The 19,281-nt window shown below is 51.0% G+C and overlaps 1 protein-coding gene across 1 annotated transcript in view; it reads right to left on the minus strand.

The window, feature by feature from the left end:
- The window catches only part of PEMT (phosphatidylethanolamine N-methyltransferase), a 35,156-nt gene extending 18,381 nt beyond the window's left edge, over positions 1 to 16,775 (minus strand). The window contains exon 1 of the mRNA XM_010173463.1: positions 16,671 to 16,775. Within this exon, the coding sequence (XP_010171765.1) occupies positions 16,671 to 16,763 (93 nt within the window). The 5' untranslated portion in view covers positions 16,764 to 16,775. The remainder of the gene's footprint in view (positions 1 to 16,670) is intronic.
- Positions 16,776 to 19,281: the final 2,506 nt, after the last annotated feature.

Genomic DNA, 19,281 nt, shown 5'->3' on the forward strand with positions numbered 1-19,281 from the left:
GCTCATGCTGCTTTTAGCTGAGAAAATCTGCTTTTCTATGAGATTGCAAACCTCAGGAGAGACAAGAGGGGGAAACTGAGCAGGGCTGGTCCTGGGGATGATGGTGTGTGGTAGCTCCAAGGGGTGTATGGTACCGCAGCTCACTGGTATGGTGTGGCACAGCACTGAGCCCCTGGCACAGGGACAGCACCAGCCAAGGCTGGCATATGCCCATGTGCAGCCTCACCTGAAACACCATCTCACCGAGCACCCACCCCAGCACCGGGCACCGGCACAGGCTTTCCGAAGGCATGTGCAGAAAACGCCCCGGGGACCAGCGTGCCACTGGCAAGAAGAACATGATTAGCAGGAGCTCTGGGCAGCGAAGGCAGGAGAAAAAGAACAGAACAAACCACGGTTTAATTTGTACAAGCTGGTAATTATAGTTGCTATCTGTCTGAAATCTCTACTGAGTTTATTTAAATATGTTCTCCGTGAAGGCCATTCAGACAGGAATTATCAAGGTGTTGCAGAGAGGAGATAATGCCATGCAGTTTTCAACAGATCAAGGGCTGATTAGGAGGAATTAATTAGCTGCTTAAACAGTCCTTGACTTGCTGCAGCAATTAGCCATCACCTCCCCGCAGTCACGTTCCCCGCACAGCAGCGGCAGCGATACGAAGTGCCCAACAGCAGATCTGCCTTCCCCGCAGTACCGGTGAGCACCGGGCCAGCACCGGGTGGGTACGTGGTCCTGGGAAGGTGCCCTAAACCCACCACGGTTCACCCGTGGCCAGGGCTCGGCAGACAGGCAGTGATGACTTGGGCTGTGTGACCCCCTCGTACCCATGGCGGTGCCCATCGCCGGTTGGCACCTGTGCATCCGCTGCGACTCCTAACACGAGGCAGACAAGGGATGTCTTCCCTTTTCCAGCTGTTAGCAGGCCAGTCCCTCGTGCATCCCTTATCTCTTATATGCTGTGAGCCACCAGTTCTCCACTGATCAGCCAGCAGCCTCAATCCCATGTGCCATCGCTTGATGTCCCTTTGGCAGGGTGAGAGCATCACCCCCGCACCTCTGCCCATCCGAGCTGTCCCCCAGCCTTCCCCAAGCCCTCATCCCACGCAGACCTGCCAGCTGCAGCCCCTCCATCCTGTCACAGCACTGCTCAGGGTCCCTTGCTGTTCACCCCATCCTTCCCGGCACAGCCCGTGGCACAGGACCCATCTGCAGGGCATAGCCAAGGTGGGCACCGACTCCAGGGCTGGCTGGAGTCACAGGGCTGGTGCCACAGGATCAGTGCTAAAGAGCTGGTGTCACAGAGGTGTCTGGGGAAAGCAGGTTGAGCTGTAACCAGCTGGACACTTTCTAGAAGCAGGAGGAGAAGCTGGCACTCAGGGTGACCATGAGACCACCTCCTGCCAGCACAGCACCCTGGGGGAGCCGGTCACAGGCTGCCAGCTCCTGCCAGCACCCCAACAAGCTCCACTTTGTTTAATTGCTTCCTGCCTGTGCTGGGGAAAGCTGCGGCAGCTCTGGATTACCCGATCTAGAGACCGAGTTATTCCTCTGAAGGCTTTTCAACTCACAGGCACTCAATTATAGAGAGCCATGAGATGGTAATCGAGCCTGAAAGCTTTTTAGCAAATTATTAAAGCCCTGAGAAGTTCCCCCCACCAAGTACTGGAGCAGCAGCTTCCAGTTCAAGCAATTAAAACACTGAAGCGATATTAGAAGAGACAGGCACCTTCTTAATGATTTCATGTGAGCTGTAAGGCAACACAGGCCAGAGACTTTGCCCATGCAGCTTGTAGAAGTCTTTTTTTTTTATGTTAATGCATCAAGAAAAGATGCAGAGAGAGAGGGACTGCTGATGAGCAACGGGTACTGGGGACAACTGGTGACAGCCTGAGCCCACACATGTGGAGCTGGAGCAGGGCAGGGAGTCCTGTCAGAGCCTGGAGGGTCTGGGTACCCCAACCTGATGGGTAGAGACCTGACACATGTCCTGAGAGATGGGGACGGGCTGACTCAGCCAGGAAAGGTCTCCCCAGCAGGCTACACCAGTTAGTTTTCCCCCCTTCCCATTTCCCCACCAGTACGATGGCAATAACAGCTGTCTGCGAGCCGCAGCTGAGGGGGACGGCTCAGCTCATCCGTGTCTGCCAGGGGCTTTCAGTTAGGAAAGGAAGGCGTCAATTTGACTGAAGGCAGACTTTTCCATTGCCTCTCATGGGCTCTGGATGGGGGGAGGCTGTTGTTTAATCCAGCCAAAAGAAACAGCAGCAGGGTTTTGGAGAGATGAGGTGATGTGTAGACTGGCTACGCAGCGACACTACGGCATGGAACAGCCAGCTGGAACGACTGGGCTGTACACTGAGGGGACAAGAGAGTTTCATGGAGGGAAAAACCACACGTTTGCAGGCTCTTGCAGTGGAACTGGAGGTTTGGAAAACACGACAGGCTGCAAAAAAATGAGAACATCCAACAGGCTGAAGAAGAGAACTATCTACCAGCGGAAAGCAGGGTGGGCTCCTCTCCAAAACCAAGGGGCTGGATTGTGGAGCTGCTGCACTGAGACGAGCCAGTGTGACAAAGCCTCGCTGCCTGCAATGCCCATCGCCCAAACGAGCAGGTTAAGAGGATGAAATGCAAGCTGGAGTGCCTCTTCTCGCGACTCTTTCCTGACAAACACCGCTGCTGAGGGGGTCAATGGGGTCCAGTCTGAACACATTGACACAGGGAGAAGGGTAAAGTGATTCCACTTCTTTAGAAGTGGAAAGATGACTGTTAAAGTATCCCAGCCTGCTTCCACCATGTATGAGTTTAGCCTAAAAAATAAATCCCCCCTCATCTATCCTCAATGAAAGTAATTGGACTGAAATGGCACAGGTCACCTCAGCTAACAGCCTTGAGTTGGGGAAACAAAATAAGCTGGCAGGTAAACAGATAAGAGTTTCGTAAGGACTAGGTATGCTTTACCTCAAAGCCATCCCTTGAGATTACCTCCACACGAGTCTTTACCTTGAATCCACTCATGATAAACAGCTAGATAATAAATTTCATTTCTCTAATAGTGTTTATGTGATTTGTCAAAGTACCATCTCATTATCTGGCTGCAATAAAAACAAGCCCCTGCTTAACGTACGCCAAGGCAGCCTGGGTCTGTCCATGTTCCATGAGCCACATCCTCTCCTCTTCAATAAAAACAAAAATGACACAGAATATGGGCTGTGTTTGCTAGCAATTTCCAACACAAAATCTAAACAGTTTCTCCTCAAGGCAAGGAGCTCATGATTTATGTCCAGAGAGCTGGAAGCTGAAGGTAGGTGATTTCGAGTAACCCAGAACAAACTGTGTTAATTAATTTTGAGAGTGGGTACTGGGAGGTCTTATGAGCAGCTCCCCAAGACTGAGCAGGGGAAGGGCGATGTGCTTTAGCTGCAGGGAAACAGCCTGCATGTCCTGGACTGACTCTCCCAGCCAACAAAACCCATGGAAAATTTATTTGCGAAATAATGATTTCTCCAGAGCACAGCATGGGATGGGGAAGGACCTTTCCAGTCCCAGTCTGGGATGTCGTGGGGACAGCCAAGCACCGGGAGGGACATGGGTTGTGTGGGGGAATAGGGAGCAGCCAGGACCCACCCAGCTCCTCTAATCCAGTAATACACCCTAAAAAAATAATCTCCCAAGATTAGGGAAATACCTGTACAAGTATATGGGGCTCTGCTGGAGCCCAGAGGGAAGGCAAGCGCTGCCAGATGAACATCTCGTGCACAGGACGGGGAAGCATTTTGCCCAGTGATTTGCCAGCTTTTTTTTTCCTCCTCTTCCATGCCCAGATGACTTGGCCCACACTCAGCTTCCCACTGCACACAATTCCCATCCAGAAAACCACAAACCTCATCTTTTTGTACATTTTTCTGAAGCCTGGAACATTTTCTCCGAGCAAAACAGGTCTGATTTTGCTCTGGCAGTCCACAGCCAGCACCTTCCCAAACCAACCAGAAGCAAAGGTGTGTGCTGGTCTCTTGGGTGAGAGAAACTATTCCACCCATCTCACATCCTGTGTTTGGTTTGGGGTTGTTTTTTTTTTCCTGTTACTCATGCAGCACTAAAAAAGGCAAAGCTGGAGAAAGCGCCTGAAGTGTTGTACACACAGCAGCTTCACCAAAACAGACCGTCTACCCAAAAGACCCATTTTCAAACAAAGCCGTCCAACAATAGCACTGACGATGTTTGAGCTGGCATCGATTGAGAAAGACAAGCTCTTTGCTGCACCACACTGTCAGCAAGCGCTCAGTACAAATGCCACGTTACAAGACAAACGCTTCTCTTCTCTTTTTTTTTAAAACTTTCCTTCTGTTTTCACACTTCTGCTCCCGTTGCGTTATTTCCAAATTAGACCAGTGGATCCACAGTTCTGAGGTCAAATCCCTCTGATTTCACAGAATCCCAGCATTGCCTGGATTGGAAAAGCCCTTGAAGCTCATCGAGTCCAACCATGAACCCAACACTGACAAGTCCCCGACTAACCCATGTCCCTCAGCACTATGTCTACATGACTCTTCAATCCCTCCAGGGATGGGGACTCCACCACTGCCCTGGGCAACCCCTTCCAATGCCTCAGAACCCTTTCAGCAAAGAAATTCTTCCTCACATCCCATCTCAACTGCCCTGGCCACAACTTGAGGCCATAATTCGTTGCAGACTTCAACGCCTTGGGTCTGGTTTTAAATGTGGGGACAAAACTTCCTATCCTTGTCACAAAGCATCTATCCTGCTTTTCAGAAGCTTCCAACAACTGCCGTAAACCTCTAGTTCAATTCGCTATCGTGGTTGCAAATAAGGTCGGCCTGATTAAAAACCAGTTATTCTAGCTGGAAGAAAAATGGACAGTCTTCAGTAAGTGCATCCTACGTAAGAAACACTCTCTTAGTGAACTGAGACAAGTCTTCATTGGCTCTGAGTAAAAGGAGATTGAGGTCACCTAACGACTCTGACATTCCTTGCAGCTCTTGATGCACTGCAAAGAGACCATATAAAGTTATACCAGAGATGTTCGCTAATTCAAATGCCTTTTTGCTCTCTTGTATGACCTGTATTTCTTCACCCAAAGGGTGGTCAAGCATTGGAACAGGCTGCCCAGGGAGGCGGTGGAGCCTCCTTCCCTGGTGGTATTTAGAAGACGGGTAGACAAGGTGCTTAGGGACATGGTTTAGAGGTGGAATTGGTAGTGCTGGGTTTATGGTTGGACTCAGTGATCTTAAAGGTCTTTTCCAACCACTACAGTTCTGTGATTCTGTATTTAGTTGCAGCTCTGATAAGCATTCAGGTAGCAGGGGTCGTGTGAGCACCCAGCTCTGTCACCATGTCCCCAAACAGCTGGACCTGCAGATGTGTCACTGCCTGCAACTGAAAACCAGGGCTGGATGCCACAGTTATTTCAAGTTGGGCAATTCTTCAAGCAGACGTGGCCCATGGGAGTGGAAATACTTTGGCTCTGTCGTCTTAAAGATTAAATGGAAGTGTTTAAGTGTTGAAGGCCAGGCTGGATGAGGCTTTGAGCAAGCTGGTCTAGTGGAAGGTGTCCCTGCTGATGGCAGGGGGGTTGGGACTAGATGATCTTTAAGGTCCCTTCCAATCCAAACCATTCTATGATTCTATGAAATCAGAAGCTCCAGTTCACCCAATGTATGAGTAAGAAGGAGCTGGCAGGAGAGAAGGGGATGGAGAAAGGCTGGGGGTGATCAGCAAGCAGAAGCCTCTTGAGATGCAAACATATCGGTCCACAACGACACAGCCTCACGTGGAGGAAGAAAAAGCTGAGCCAACTCAGCAGTGCTTGGGATCTTGTGTTTGATATGAGATGTTTTCAGACCTGGGCATCATCTTTGCAGTTTGCTCTCGTTAATAGGTTTGCTTGGATTCCAACTCAGCCCAGCTCATTAGCCACACCGCCGAATCCGACGCTAATTCTGGATCACTCCTATTGCTGCAAATAAATAATAAAATTGCCTCCACGTAGGGGTTGTTTTCTTCATCTCTCTCCCTCTGATGCAGGTCTGGTAGCATCTCACATATCTGTTAATGAAGTCCATTATTTCCAGAGTTTCTCAGCAAGTAAAAATTACAATCATTAGCCAGAGACTGACGAGAGACAGAAACACCAATTTTTCCTGGGCTGGCAATAACAGTACGCCAAGTACGCGTCCCAGCGAGTCGAGCCTTGCTCTCCCGTAATATGGTACCCAATGTTCTTCATTAGCATCTCTCTTTTTAATAGAGCCAGACAGCGTCCTGCAGCAGGTCGCAATTACACACACAACAATTAATTCAGGGAGACACAATGACGGGTGTCGCAGAGGCACATTTTGCAGCGGGGTTGTCAAAAGGTGAAGTGGAAGATGATTAGGAACATTTTAAAGCTCTGTCTAAAACCAAAAACAAAACAAGCGGAGGCACAAGTGACAGCATGGTAGAGGAGACATGGCTGGTTTCCTTGTAAACTACTTTGTAATTTTTGTTTTAAATAGAAAAGAAACACAACAATTATTCTTTTGGTCGTAATACCCCAATGACCAGGACTGGCAGTCTCTGACCAGAACTTCTCGTGCCATTTGCAAACAAGACACAAAGCCAGCTCGGCTTCTCCCAGAGCCGCCGCCGCTCTCCTGCTGCCCTTTTGTGAAATTAGGGTTTAATTCTCTGGAATAAGTCTGCTAATAAAGACTCCCAACACACCCGTCCTTTGGACAGTGTGTACTCGCTCATCGCTCCCGCAGGGGCTGTGATGGGGAGGGGGAATGGGGAAAGGGGGAGAAAAGAATAAATACACCGTGCAGAGCACAAAATGCAAGAGAAACCCAATACCCCTTCGCAGAGTAGTGAGAGTTCGTTGGAAAAGAGGTACTGGTTGCACTGGCTGCACGCAGTGGAGCGCTGAATTCAGCTGGAGGGCCTCCCATCCTCTCACTGCTCAACATATCATGTTCCAGGCTCCCTGTCAAGCCTCCCCTGGGAACATTTCCCACGGCGTTGAGGACACGCATGTTTGCGATGCTGCTGTCGTCCTGGAGGCCAACAATAGAGAGGGACAAGTTGATCCTTCTGTAAGGCGGGCAGCCGCGCGCTCTGTTCCCCTCTCCTCAGGGATGAGATGTTCGAACCGCGTGGCACAACAAGTAATAACAATCTGAAGGGTTAAATACAATCATCAAACCTCCCCAGCTTGCTGGTGCTATCACTGGGGTTCATGTGGGTGTTGATGGGTGTCAACACGTGCCCCATGGTATTTGTTCAATGTAAGAAATGTAACCCAAAAGCTGAGTGAACAATCACAGAATCCCAGAATTGCCTGGATTGGAAAAGCCCTTGAAGCTCATCGAGTCCAACCATGAACCCAACACTGACCAGTCCCCGACTAACCCATGTCCCTCAGCACTGTGTCTACACAACTCTTCAATCCCTCCAGGGATGGGGACTCCACCACTGCCCTGGGCAACCCCTTCCAATGCCTCAGAACCCTTTCAGCAAAGAAATTCTTCCTCACATCCAATCTCAACTGCCCTGGGCACAACTGGAGGCCATTTGCTCTTGTGCTGTCACTTGTTCCTTGGTTGAACAGACCCACCCCCACCTCTCTCCACCCTCCTTTCAGGGAGTTGTAGAGTGAGGTCTCCCCTCAGGCTCTTTTTCTCCAGGATCATCCTGAGTCATCCCCAGACCCAGTTTTCAGTACCCCAAAGGAGCTCCTTCTCCCTTTTGCAGCCTCAAAGCTGCTCATACGAGCCCCAATTCCAGTGCTCAAACCCTCTTACAGTCTTTTGGTCCATCCATTTGTACCAGAGCCCTGCAGAGAGGTGAATGGAGGAGGATGAGCAAGTCCTTCCAGCTAAGGATCCCCACACATCCGCACCAGGGACCAAAGGCTGACGGGCACAGGCAGGAAAGTAACGTTCCTCAGTTGGGCAATGCACTCGCTTTGGCTTCCAAGTACACCAATCTCTGGAAAATGATTGCACGACAAAGACTCGAAATGAAACTAATTCATTGCTGCTCTCCAGCCTTGGGAATCAAATGAGTAACTCTGCAGTCATTAAAACAACGTTCTGGTAAAAATAAACAGGAAAGGGTACTTAATAGGAATGCTTCATAGTTAAAAATATTGTATCTCATCTGAGGTCATGCAGTTTTTAATAGGAACAGCCACGCGTGTCCCAAGGTGATCTGATGTGGTATCACTCCAGTCCTGTTACGGGTGAACACTGGAATCACAGATGGACAGGGGTTTTTTTCCCCCAGTTCAAAATCCTCCCTGGGATTTTGCAGATTGAGGATCTGCTGTTAGACTGACCACAGAAAACACAGCTCTGAGGGAAAAGGCAGGAATAGGAACATCTGACTACACGGGGGGATTCGGGGTCCTTCTTCTCTTCACCAACAAAACTGATGAGGAGGATGCTCAACTTTTTTCTTTCTAAAAGGGGCATTTCTATAGCAAAGGAGAGGCTGGAGCCAGAGGCAGTCACGCTGAGCACCAGGTAGGCACAGAGCTGATGCTGGAGAAAAGGGCAGGAGGTGAGAAAAGTAGGCAGAGGGAGTACTGTAAAGGATCATAAAAGCTGCACGTACATTTTCCTTCCCTGAAAATGTCTTTGTGCTTTTATGGCAAGGAGCTGCTACAATTACAGCTTCTTTTATAAGTGAAGCACAAACCAGATAATGAGCAAACCTCCCACCGCACAAAGGAGGCGACGAAGGCGTTCGGCGAGCCCTGACGGTCAGGCTTCCCCGCAACAGCCCAAGGCAGAGAAAATTGCTAAAGCCCATCTCCATTTCACCCACTTCAGGAGCGTGAGCTGCTCAGCAGCCTGCTTTTTCTTCCCAAAAGCGCAAAAAGGATCACACCAGAAATGACTGTGCCTACACAGAAAGCAAGAAAAAACCCTTCAGCCAAAGCTCGCACGTCCCAGCCAGCAGAACAAGCCCACGGCTGCATCACCCCTGGTCTGGAGGAGTAAAGAGAGGGAGCAAAAAAGGTTTTGCAAGGAAAAAAAACCAAGCAAGATATTATCAAATCCAGATGAGTAAGTAACGCACCGTGGAGCTTCACGATTTCAATGACACATGGGAAAATCAAGAGCTCCTGCCAGGCCTTCCTCTCCCTCACCCCAACATTCTCTGGGAGATCGGGGGAGTCTGATGAAGCCACAAGCAGTTGCACAAGCCTGGGGCATCCAGCTTTTCTGGCAACCAAATTGACAGAACCACAGAATTGCCTAGGTTGGAAAAGCCCTTTATGATCAAGTCCAACCATGAACCCAACACTGAGCAGTCCCCGACTAACCCATGTCCCTCAGCACTATGTCTACACGACCTTTCAATCCCTCCAGGGATGGGGACTCCACCGCTGCCCTGGGCACCCCCTTCCAATGCCTCAGAACCCTTTCAGCAAAGAAATTCATAATTTTCTAAGAGTTGCCCTTCTTTCCCTGCAAGTGAGCAAGCACGGAGGTTCGGGTGGCTTGGCAGGGGAAAGGAAAATCAGGCAGTGGCTCACTGGGGTAGGGCTATTTCATCCCACTCCACAGCCCTTCCACTGGGTTGGGACCATGCTCCGAAATCAAAGCCCCTTGGTCAGACACTGGAACAGGTTGCCCAAGGAAGCTGTGGCTGCTCCTCCCTGGAAGTGTTGAAGGCCAGGCTGGATGAGGCTTTGAGCAACCTGGTCTAGTGGAAGGTGTCCCTGCTGATGGCAGGGGGGTTGGAACTGGATGAGCTTTAAGGTCCCTTCCAATCCAAACCATTCTATGATTCTATGAACAGCTGCTGCACCGCTGCTCCCATCACTCTGCCACGTATCAACCACAGCCACTGCCCAGCCACGCTCTATGGCCACAGCCCATGTCCTCCATCAATGTAATACATCAGCACCAGCTTCCAAAAATCAACTATTTCTCCCCAGGTTTGAGTACAGGGGTTTTAAATCTGTGTTAAATACCTTAGAAAGGGGAATATAAAGGAGCCGACACAGGCAGGCAGCCTGGGGAGAGAGCAGATACTTGTTTGCTTTAATTGAGATGAGGATCCTCATATTTACCAGGAACCAGCTGGGATTGGGCTGCTGAACTATCTGGTTTCACACTCAGGAGAGCAGGGATGTGGGATGCTCCTGCCAAGTGTCATTTCCAGCTACTTGTGTCACTGGTGATACAATATAGGTGGAAAAGAGGAGGGTTTTGCTTTACTGGTTTACTAATCTACTTTACTACCCATTTACTACAGCTGTGTGAGAAACTGGAGATAAATGTCCCCTTGGAGTTCATCAAGGGGGCAGAAAATAATAAAAGTGAGGAAGCATTTTCTTTGGGGTGCCAACCCTGTGAGCCACCAGCCTGCCGCAAGCTGGATCCATCATCACCACCATGATCTCCAGGCACACAGGAGACGCAATCACATCGTGATGGAAGCCGGGTGGTGAGTTTTACGGAAATAACCTCCCAAGAGCACCCAGCAGACTGCGTGTCTCTGCATTTCTTCGTCAAAGCAGCCTATTTTGGGAGATCCCATCCTTCTGGGAACCAGGCAGGCTTCTGCTAAACAGCCTGTGCCATGGCACAGCCGGAAAACACCCAGCTCACGTCTGCGACAGCAGCAGACACGCAGCCTGGGAAGCCTCCGTCCGGCTCCGGGACAGCCGATGTCTCAGGGGAAGGCAATGGGTTTCCCCGTTTGGGGTTCCAGCAGCTCCCAGCCTCCCAGCTACGCACAACCACTGGCAAAGCCCAGGGCAACATGGGAGGACTCACTGTCCTCCACACCTCCCAGTCTGGGTAGATGATAATACTTTCCTTTTTGCCTCCAGCTGCATTTTTTGCCTTGTCCCGTGGGATGCAGGTGATCAAAGATTTGCCATTTCATAGACTCGCATTTTTGAGCAGCACCTCATCAGCAGGAGAAAGTGGTTTGCAGCAGTGTGGCAGGAGACGGGTGGAGTGGGATGGAGAGGAAAGGGCCTCTCCCAACTTCTAGGGTATACAGATAATCCTCTGATGCTTATGGAAACAACACTCACAGCTTAAATATATTTTTTTCATCTTTTGTGTGCGTGCTGACTTATCCCAGCAGGGCTGCCAGCAGCCTGCAGTTTATTTTTAAAACACTAAACAAGAAAAGTCCAGTATATACAACAAACACTCTAGGTTTCTAGAGAAGCATTCTGTAGAAGCTAAAAAAAGAAGGTTGTTTTTTGGGTCAGCTTGGCCATGATCCATAAGGGACTGCGACGTGAGAGACAGATTCTGACCTTGGTTTAGAGAAACGCTGAGCAGGCACGTCGCACACCAGCTGGATGCCAAATTCATGCTAGGAATGGGCATGGCAATGGCTCAGCTGCCCAAGCACACCTTGTCTTGGCAGGTACCCATGCATAGCTGCTGGGCAGCTGCTTGAATGATTGCCACCACCTCACCTGGAGCCCCGAGGGCTGAGACCCTGCCTGGCTCGACACACAGATGAAGCATCTCAGCTCACAGCTGCCTAGCCAGGCTAGGCTCCATGATTCCCCTGCACCTCAGGTAGCTCAGCCTGCAAGGACATCGTAAAAAGATATTGCACAGCTTCTTAAAGAGGATTTAGATGAAACCACCACCACCTCTAGTTGGGAGGCTGCAGGGAAGTGGTGCTGGGATGAAGGATGTGACTCTCCCTCAAGGTGACGGCACTCGTAATTGTGTCACTCCAGCCAGCAGGCTGAGGATGCGACCCAGTTTTGGTGCCTGTTATGTGGCTCACAGCAGTGCTGACAAGCTAGAAAAGCTAAATTTAGGAACTAAACAGGCACAGTGTTACACACCCGGTCAGGACTCACTCTGTTACGAGACGGCAAGAGAATCAATGCCATCCGCTCCCGCTCACCACACGCGTTACAGCATCGCTGCAAACCCTCGCCACCCGAGTGGGAAGCGTTACCAAGTCACTCAGAATAAAATTGCCACTAAATGCTGTTTTGGGAAGGGGGAAAAAAAAGAAAAAAAGCCAATCCTGACTCTTTCTCAGGCATTGTAGGAAATGAAAACGGCTATTGCTGCCTGGTAGAGAGTCCAATTACGAATAATGTGCATTCTCGCCCTGCACAAAGGATGAAAAGCATCAGAGCTGGTGGTGACATTTTAAGACCGGAGATGTAAGAGCGAATCCAAGCCTCATTGCAAACCCAGCTTTACCCCAATAAAGAAACACTTTCTGCAGTCAATTGCTTTGCAGTGTAGCTTGAAGCCCCACTATTGATCTGGCATCTGTTATAAGCAGATAATCATCGTCGCTGTGCTGTGGCTTCTACAACTAGATCTAAAAGCACTTTCCAGAAGATGGTTGAGGGCTGTTTTCCTGCTCTCACCCACAGCTGCAGGCAAGCAGAAGTTTGCAGGGGAGCCTACAAAACTCTTGCAGGTTTGTAAAATCTGAAGGTCAGAAAAGACCATTAAATCACTCTGACTCGTTCACCTCCCAACTCTGTAAACTTCAACTAAGCAACGAGTACTCCCCGCGAGGCTCTGCCTGCTGCTCCAGCCCCAGAGCTGCTGAAATCCCCCAGCTTCAAGCATTTTATCCTGCCCCCAGAAAGTTTCTTGGAGCTTGACTCACTGAGGTTGGGATCCTGACAGCTCCCAAGCTCCTGGCCGCTTTCCAGCAGCCTGGGAGGTTTTGGGCCAGACACTTTCCCCTGAGTTTAGCAAGAAGTGGTCAGAGGTAGGAGAAATTGGGCTGCCAGTGCCTCCAAACTCCCCCCTCCCTGACAGCACAAGCACTTCTTATCCACTTGGCAGATTCCTCTAGTCTCCAAAGAAGGAGAAAAGGATGGGAAATTAAAAATAAATGAACCAAGAGATACACATCCATCAGGAGCCAGGCGTTGTCAGCCCAGGTCCCTGTGCAACTACTTCTTTAATCAAAACCTCATGCAGTTTAAACACTTGACAGAAGTCTAGGAACAGAGATCTTGTTACCCTGAACAGAAAAAGCTGCAACCTTGAAGAATAACATCACGTTTGTCTGATGGGGTTTATTTCCTTTAAAATCATGCTAAATTATGCTAAGCCTGTTCCTAACTGTGACATCTGAGGTATCGCCCTGCAGATTCCTGCGAGATGTACTGGTGTCTCGAGGGGGTCACCGGAGGTGACGGGAGGAGCAAGCTCTCAGGCAGCAGCTGAAGATGTGCCATTTCTAAATCGGTCCGTGACGCCAGCCGTAAATTTTTAAGAGGCTCAAATCAAGAAAAAGACTGCTGATGGATGCACTCCCCACTTGAAACTCACTTGCGTGGTGACGGACGTCAGACTACCTGGCTCATGGTTATGCCATTTGCCTGTTTGCTATTGAGAGTGTCAGAAACCTTCCAGCTTTCTAGAAACAACCTATGTGCCAAGGCTCAGCGAGCTCTCTAATGCCTCCTGCATGCAGGTTAATTGCCTCTCCCGGCTTGAAAATCTTGTCCCTGATGAGCTGTTATTTAATATCTTCCTTAGTTACCCAGGGATGGGAAGTTTATCCCATCGTTCTGCGGCTTTCCAAACACAGATGGGATTTATTGAAGTTTCTACTGCTCTGACCTCATTAACATTTTATGGCATGGCTCCAGCGTCGTGCCTACTCCTCTCCAGGTGCTCCTCAACAGTCCCACCACAGCTCAGGTCTCCTGGCTGCATTGAACATCTTTGGGGAGTGACTTCATCCCCAAAATGGCTCTGCTGCTGCCTTTTGGGACCTCACCCGCACCCTGCCTCATGGGGGACCACGGCTCCCAGCAGCTCCTTTCATAACAGCTACGGTGGGTGGGAAAGCAGAGACAGTACAAGAAGGATAGAGGAAAGAAAAAAGGGGGGAAAAACAGAGAATAGTGCAGGAACACATTCGAGCTGTGCCATGGACAATGTAACCTGGGAGCCACCTGAGGACGGGTGGGATTTTAATTGGCATGGAGCTGGGGAAGCAGAAAAGGCAGTGCAAGCCCTGGGTTTGGTGGGGAAAAGCAGTGGGCAACCCTGGGGGTACATTCATGGTACCCCCTGGCACATGCCTGCAGGGAGGAGGGTGGGAAATTGGAGTCCTGAGGTGTTTTTTGGAGAGATTTTCTTCCCTGTGGAGAACAGGAGGGAACATCAGCACAGCCTGGCTGGAGTCCTGCAAATTGCCCCACTTAGGCTCTGGTCCTGTAAATTGCTCTCTTAACCAAAGTACATAAATCAACCTGACAAGCATCACAGTTTTCTCCGGAGCCACAGTCCCCTGCAGCCTTCGGAGTTCATGCTTCATCCCCCAAATTCTGCAGGCTTTGTCCCAAAGAAACATGCCTGTTGCTTACCAGGGCCAACACCTCGCTATGCTCAAGGCCTTGAGATGTGCCTCTCCATTAGCAGAGCATCACACGGAGCTGGGGTTTCCCCACCACATATTTATTCAGAGGTTCTGCACAGTGAGGACAACCCGGCGCCAAACTTTGCAAGAGGCAGACCTGGCCAGAATTCAGCTGAAAAGGGGAATTAAGACACTGAACAAAATCAATGCATCCCCACCCAATTTCTACCCAAATCAGGAATTTCATGCACAGGAGGGGTTTTGACCACGATCCCACAGTACTTATTAAGCACAGAGAATGCTTGGCAAAGCACAGAAGTCCAGTCTTTGCACTAAAGCTCCTGTGAGCCCAAAGTAATTCAGATGCAGAAGCAATCTCAGCTGCTGGGAAGGAACTCAAATAGCAAAAGACAAAGGGAGCCTGTGCAGGGATGCAGAGAAAGCAAGAGCTGCTGGCTAGGTGCGAGCAGGGGACACTGATCACATGGAAAAAAGGATGGGGAGGAGGTAAAGGGAAAATCCAGGGATGGCTGGGGCCACTCCTGATAAAATGCACCCGATAGCGGAGGCTGGCTCGGGGCTGCAGCTCCCACAGCCCCCCTGCAAGACCCATCCAGCAGCACCTGGTGTGAGCCACGCACCGGGACTGGCAGAGCCTGACAACGCCAGGGAGATGCTCGGGGACCTGGGCAGAGCAAGCGCATGGACAGAGGCACATGGACTGCGAGAGCCACCCGGTCTGTTACAGCCGGGGAAACATCTAGTGCCACTCTCACCTCCCCAGAGCTTTCCACCACCAACGCACCAGCTCAGGTTGCTCACTGCAAACCCATGCAGAGATGCCTTCAGCTCCCAGGCGCAGGCCCTGCACGTCTTGCTTGCAGTGCCACCTGCCGCCAACGGCATTGCTCTTCAGACGCTGGAAGGGGACAACAGCAACGCAGAGCAATGAACTTCCTGCTGTTACATCAGCTTTCCCTGTCCTTTAACAGCAGCCAAACTCTTGATCCAAAAAGCAACTCTATTTCCCAAGCTGCTGGCATCCCACGAGTCGCAGGCGTAGCAGCAGACGCTAATAAAGTACTTTTGTTTTTTTTCTTTCCCTTTTATGCAGTTTCTCGCTGGAGCCAGTCTCTCCCCCCAGAGACCACATCCTGAATCTTCTTATTCATTGATTCTTTATGCTAAACGATGACTCCGCAGTCGAAATAACGCGGCATATTCTTGTTCTCATTTCAGACACCATGAGACTTTTTAATAACGAGTTGCATGAAAAATTAGGGAGGCTGCAACAAAGAGCTCCGACGGAGATTTCCAAAGTGACTCACAGCCCTGAGAGTCTCACTTTTCCAAAACCCAGCGTCAGACAATCTCAAGAGTCCCCATGTTCAGAGAGAGATGAGTCCTCCCCCTCTGGAAAAATAAGGCCTTTTTAAGGAGAATTCCCCAGGGTGAGAATCCCTGCGAGGTTTGGCGAGTGGTTTTGGGGATTTTGGCTGAGATGACATCCTGTTTCTATGAGTGCTCGCAGGGAGAAGGTTTCATCCCACACCTCAGCTGTGCTGCCAAGGGTGCTGCGGGGTAGGAGTCACCTCGTGCTGCAGCCAGCCTGAGCTCCCTGCTTGGCACATTGGCTCTGCAATGCTCCCAAACACAGGCGGCGATAATTCTCACTGCTCTTGCAGGGAAGTGACAAACCACAGCCGTAAAGGGCAGCGGAGACTCTTCCAGTCTCTGCTCTTGAAGTGTTACAGCACCCACAGAGACAACAAGCATCACCTGTGCATAGGTATCCTACTCCTGCCAGGTCTGCAGCTCTTTGCCAGACTTTGTAGCATGATGGAGGGGAAAATTCTTCAGGTTAACTTTTTTGGCTGGCTGTTTTTATTTCCTGCCAATCACACAACCAGCTGCCAACATATTTCAAGGAGAAGCAGCAGGCAACATATCCAGTGCAGTCCCAGTGGTGACCAGTGCCTGGCTGCTGGGGTGGGAGGTGTGTCAGGAAGTGGCTGAAGGATGGATCTGATCACTCTGCTCCCTCTCCCAGGCTCAGCTTCTAATTCCTTCTCCATCCCGCGCTGGCTCCCGCCTTCACCTCCTCTGTGACACCCGTCACAGCCACCCCCAGCCCCAGGAGTTCTCTCTGCAGCACAGCTCCCTGCTCACCCACTTCTAACGCCTAAAAACTGAGCACTGCTCGCTCCACCCAGCCCACCAAACTTCCCCAAAAGAGGTTTTTCCTCCAGTGTGGCCCAAAGGAGATCCCCTTGTAGCTGGAAAAGGCTAAAAATAATGGGGCAGTCGGCGTGCAGGGTGCTCTTACCACGTTCCAGAAGAGCGGGTTAAAGGCGATGGTGAGGACAGCCGCAATGAAGCCAGAGTCGGTCACATCCACGTAGCCGAAGAGCTGCACCATGGCTGCCACATCCACCTGGGGAGGGAGAGCCAGTTACTGAGGCTGCAGGTTCCTGGGAGAGCACTGGGTGTTGCACCCAAATACGAAGCACTTGATCTCAAACCAAACACATCAACTGCCCTACAAGAGCAGCCCAGTCTTTTAATGGCCCCAAGCAACACGTTGTTACGACTGGCAAAGCGCTGTGCCAGGGTAGAAAGCCAAGAAGAGGGGTGGGGGTTCCTCCAAGCTGGCTCCCCCAACACACCTTGGGAACACTGGGCTCTCTGGGAGCCCCGTGTGTGCAGCAGTGCCCAGAAGGACACGGGCACTGTGAGGACACTGCTGCTGCAAGGACGGGCACCAGCGCTACGGGGCAGCTGCCAACCCAAGCGTGTTTCCAAGCCACAGGGAAGGGAGCACCAATTCACAGCGCCTCAGTGTCCCCGGGGACAAGGGACTGTCCCAGGGATGCTGGTCTGTGTGGAAACTCCCAACAATGAACTGTGTCAGCCTCAAACTTGTCTTCTGTAAAGTAAAAGTGATGAAAATCCTCTCCACAGTGAGGGGGGATGAATTTGCATTTTAAGAAGCTGCAAAAGACCTTCCTGTTTTACTTAATGACAACAACAACAGAAAACTCTTAAAGCTCACTGCTTTTCCTCCTTTCTCCTTTAAAAAAAAAAGATATATTTTTCCCAGGATGGCTCCCTGACACTGTCAGCACTTTTTACGTGCAATAAGCCACGCTGCTTCTCTCTCCCTGCAGTGGTATTTGGAAGAAAAACAGCCAGTGCTTTTATTTTTTCTTTTAACGCCAAAAACTTTGAAAACAAAAGACAAAATAGCCCAGCCCAAGCCCTTCCCTCACTTGAATCCAAATCAAGACATCGAGACATGGAAGGTTTTCACTCCCCAAACACAGCTGTGTTTGCAATCCTTCAGATGCCAAGGGACAGGAAAGGCTCGAAAAGGCATCGGCTCCACCTGGCCCATCGGGAAAGAAATTCCCACTGGTTCCTCAAGGGCTTTTCAAAGGAACCAGAGCTGCAGTGGGATTCATGGAGAGGGGCTGTTGAACCTGCTGTCTCCTGTAGCCAAGAGCAAAGGTCCTGGGAATGGCTCCTGTGCTGTCCCAGAGCATGTCCAGCTGCTTCTGCACAGCCGTGACCACTTGCAGTGCAAAGGGCAGGAGCAGAGGCCAAACTGCCCCAGGGAAACAGAGGATCCTCATGGGGGTCCATGTCTGCCTCCAAACCACCCCAGCTCCCCCAGGCTCCTCCATTCCAGCCCTCAGAACACAGGTGCTGGTGAGGAACAAAGGGAACAGACTCCAGCACCTGATCCTGACCCATTTCCCCCATTCCCACCCTCCCCAGCCTCTCCTCCACTCCCTTCACCCCCGACCAGCCCTTCACCATCAGACCTCATCCCTTCAAACCAAGCACTGTCAAGCCGTAACCCGGGCACCCAGCCGCTGGCACTGGGACCGAACTGTCTGGTCCCGCTTCAATGGCAAACCCGTGGGACCAGGACAGCTTCTTTCCTCTCATTTTGTACGGTGCTGAGCACACCGCCAGCACAGGCTGAACAAAAGCTTCTTGACCTACTAACTCCTGGCTGGCAACATCGTTAACATTGCACTCACCTTCTTTTCTCCTCAACAACCAAATTCGTTGCTGGCAGCGGGAGGCAGATTGGCCTGTGCCTAGTCTGTGCTTTTAGGGATAAAAGGGGAGCCCATTAGGATGAGCTGTCTCTGCAGACCACTGGGACAGCCACCTCAGCACAGAACATTCAACTTTGCTCCCTCCTCCCTGATGGGTGATAAATAACGGTGGCAAACGCTTGCTCGCAGGTCAAAAGTCAGGGAGGATGAGAGCTGCATGGGGACCCGAGCGAGGGAATCAAGGGCAACAGAGCAAGAGCTGCACAGACACCTGAGTGAGAGCTGCACGGGCAGCTGGGTGAAAGCTGCATGGGTGCTCGGGTGAGAGCTGCAAGGGCACCCAAGTGAGAGCTGCACAGGCACCCAAGTGAGAGCTGCACAGGCAGCAGAAGAAGAGCTGCACGAGCATGCAAGTGAGAGCTGCATGGGTACCCAAGTGAGAGAATCACGGGCACCCCAGCAAGAGCTGCATGGGCAACAGGGCAAGAGCTGCATGGGCACCAGAATGAGAGCTGTACAGGCATCCAGGCAAGAGCTGCACAGGCAGCAGGGGAAGAGCTGCACAGGCACCCAAGGGAGAGCTGCACAAGCACCCAAGGGAGAGCTGCACAAGCACCCAAGGGAGAGCTGCACAAGCACCCAAGTGAGGGCTGCACGAGCACCCAAGTGAGGGCTGCATGGGTATCCAAGTGAGAGAATCATGGGCCCCCCAGCAAGAGCTGCATGGGCACCAGAGTGAGAGCTGTACAGGCATCCAGGCAAGAGCTGCACAGGCAGCAGGGCAAGGGCTGCATGGGCACCTGAATGAGAGCTGCACAGACACCCAGGCAAGAGATGCACAGGCACTGGGGTGAGAGCTGCAAGGGCGCC

The sequence above is a fragment of the Antrostomus carolinensis genome, unplaced genomic scaffold (assembly GCF_000700745.2).
Source record: "Antrostomus carolinensis isolate BGI_N321 unplaced genomic scaffold, ASM70074v2 scaffold9268, whole genome shotgun sequence".
Lineage (NCBI taxonomy): Eukaryota > Metazoa > Chordata > Aves > Caprimulgiformes > Caprimulgidae > Antrostomus > Antrostomus carolinensis.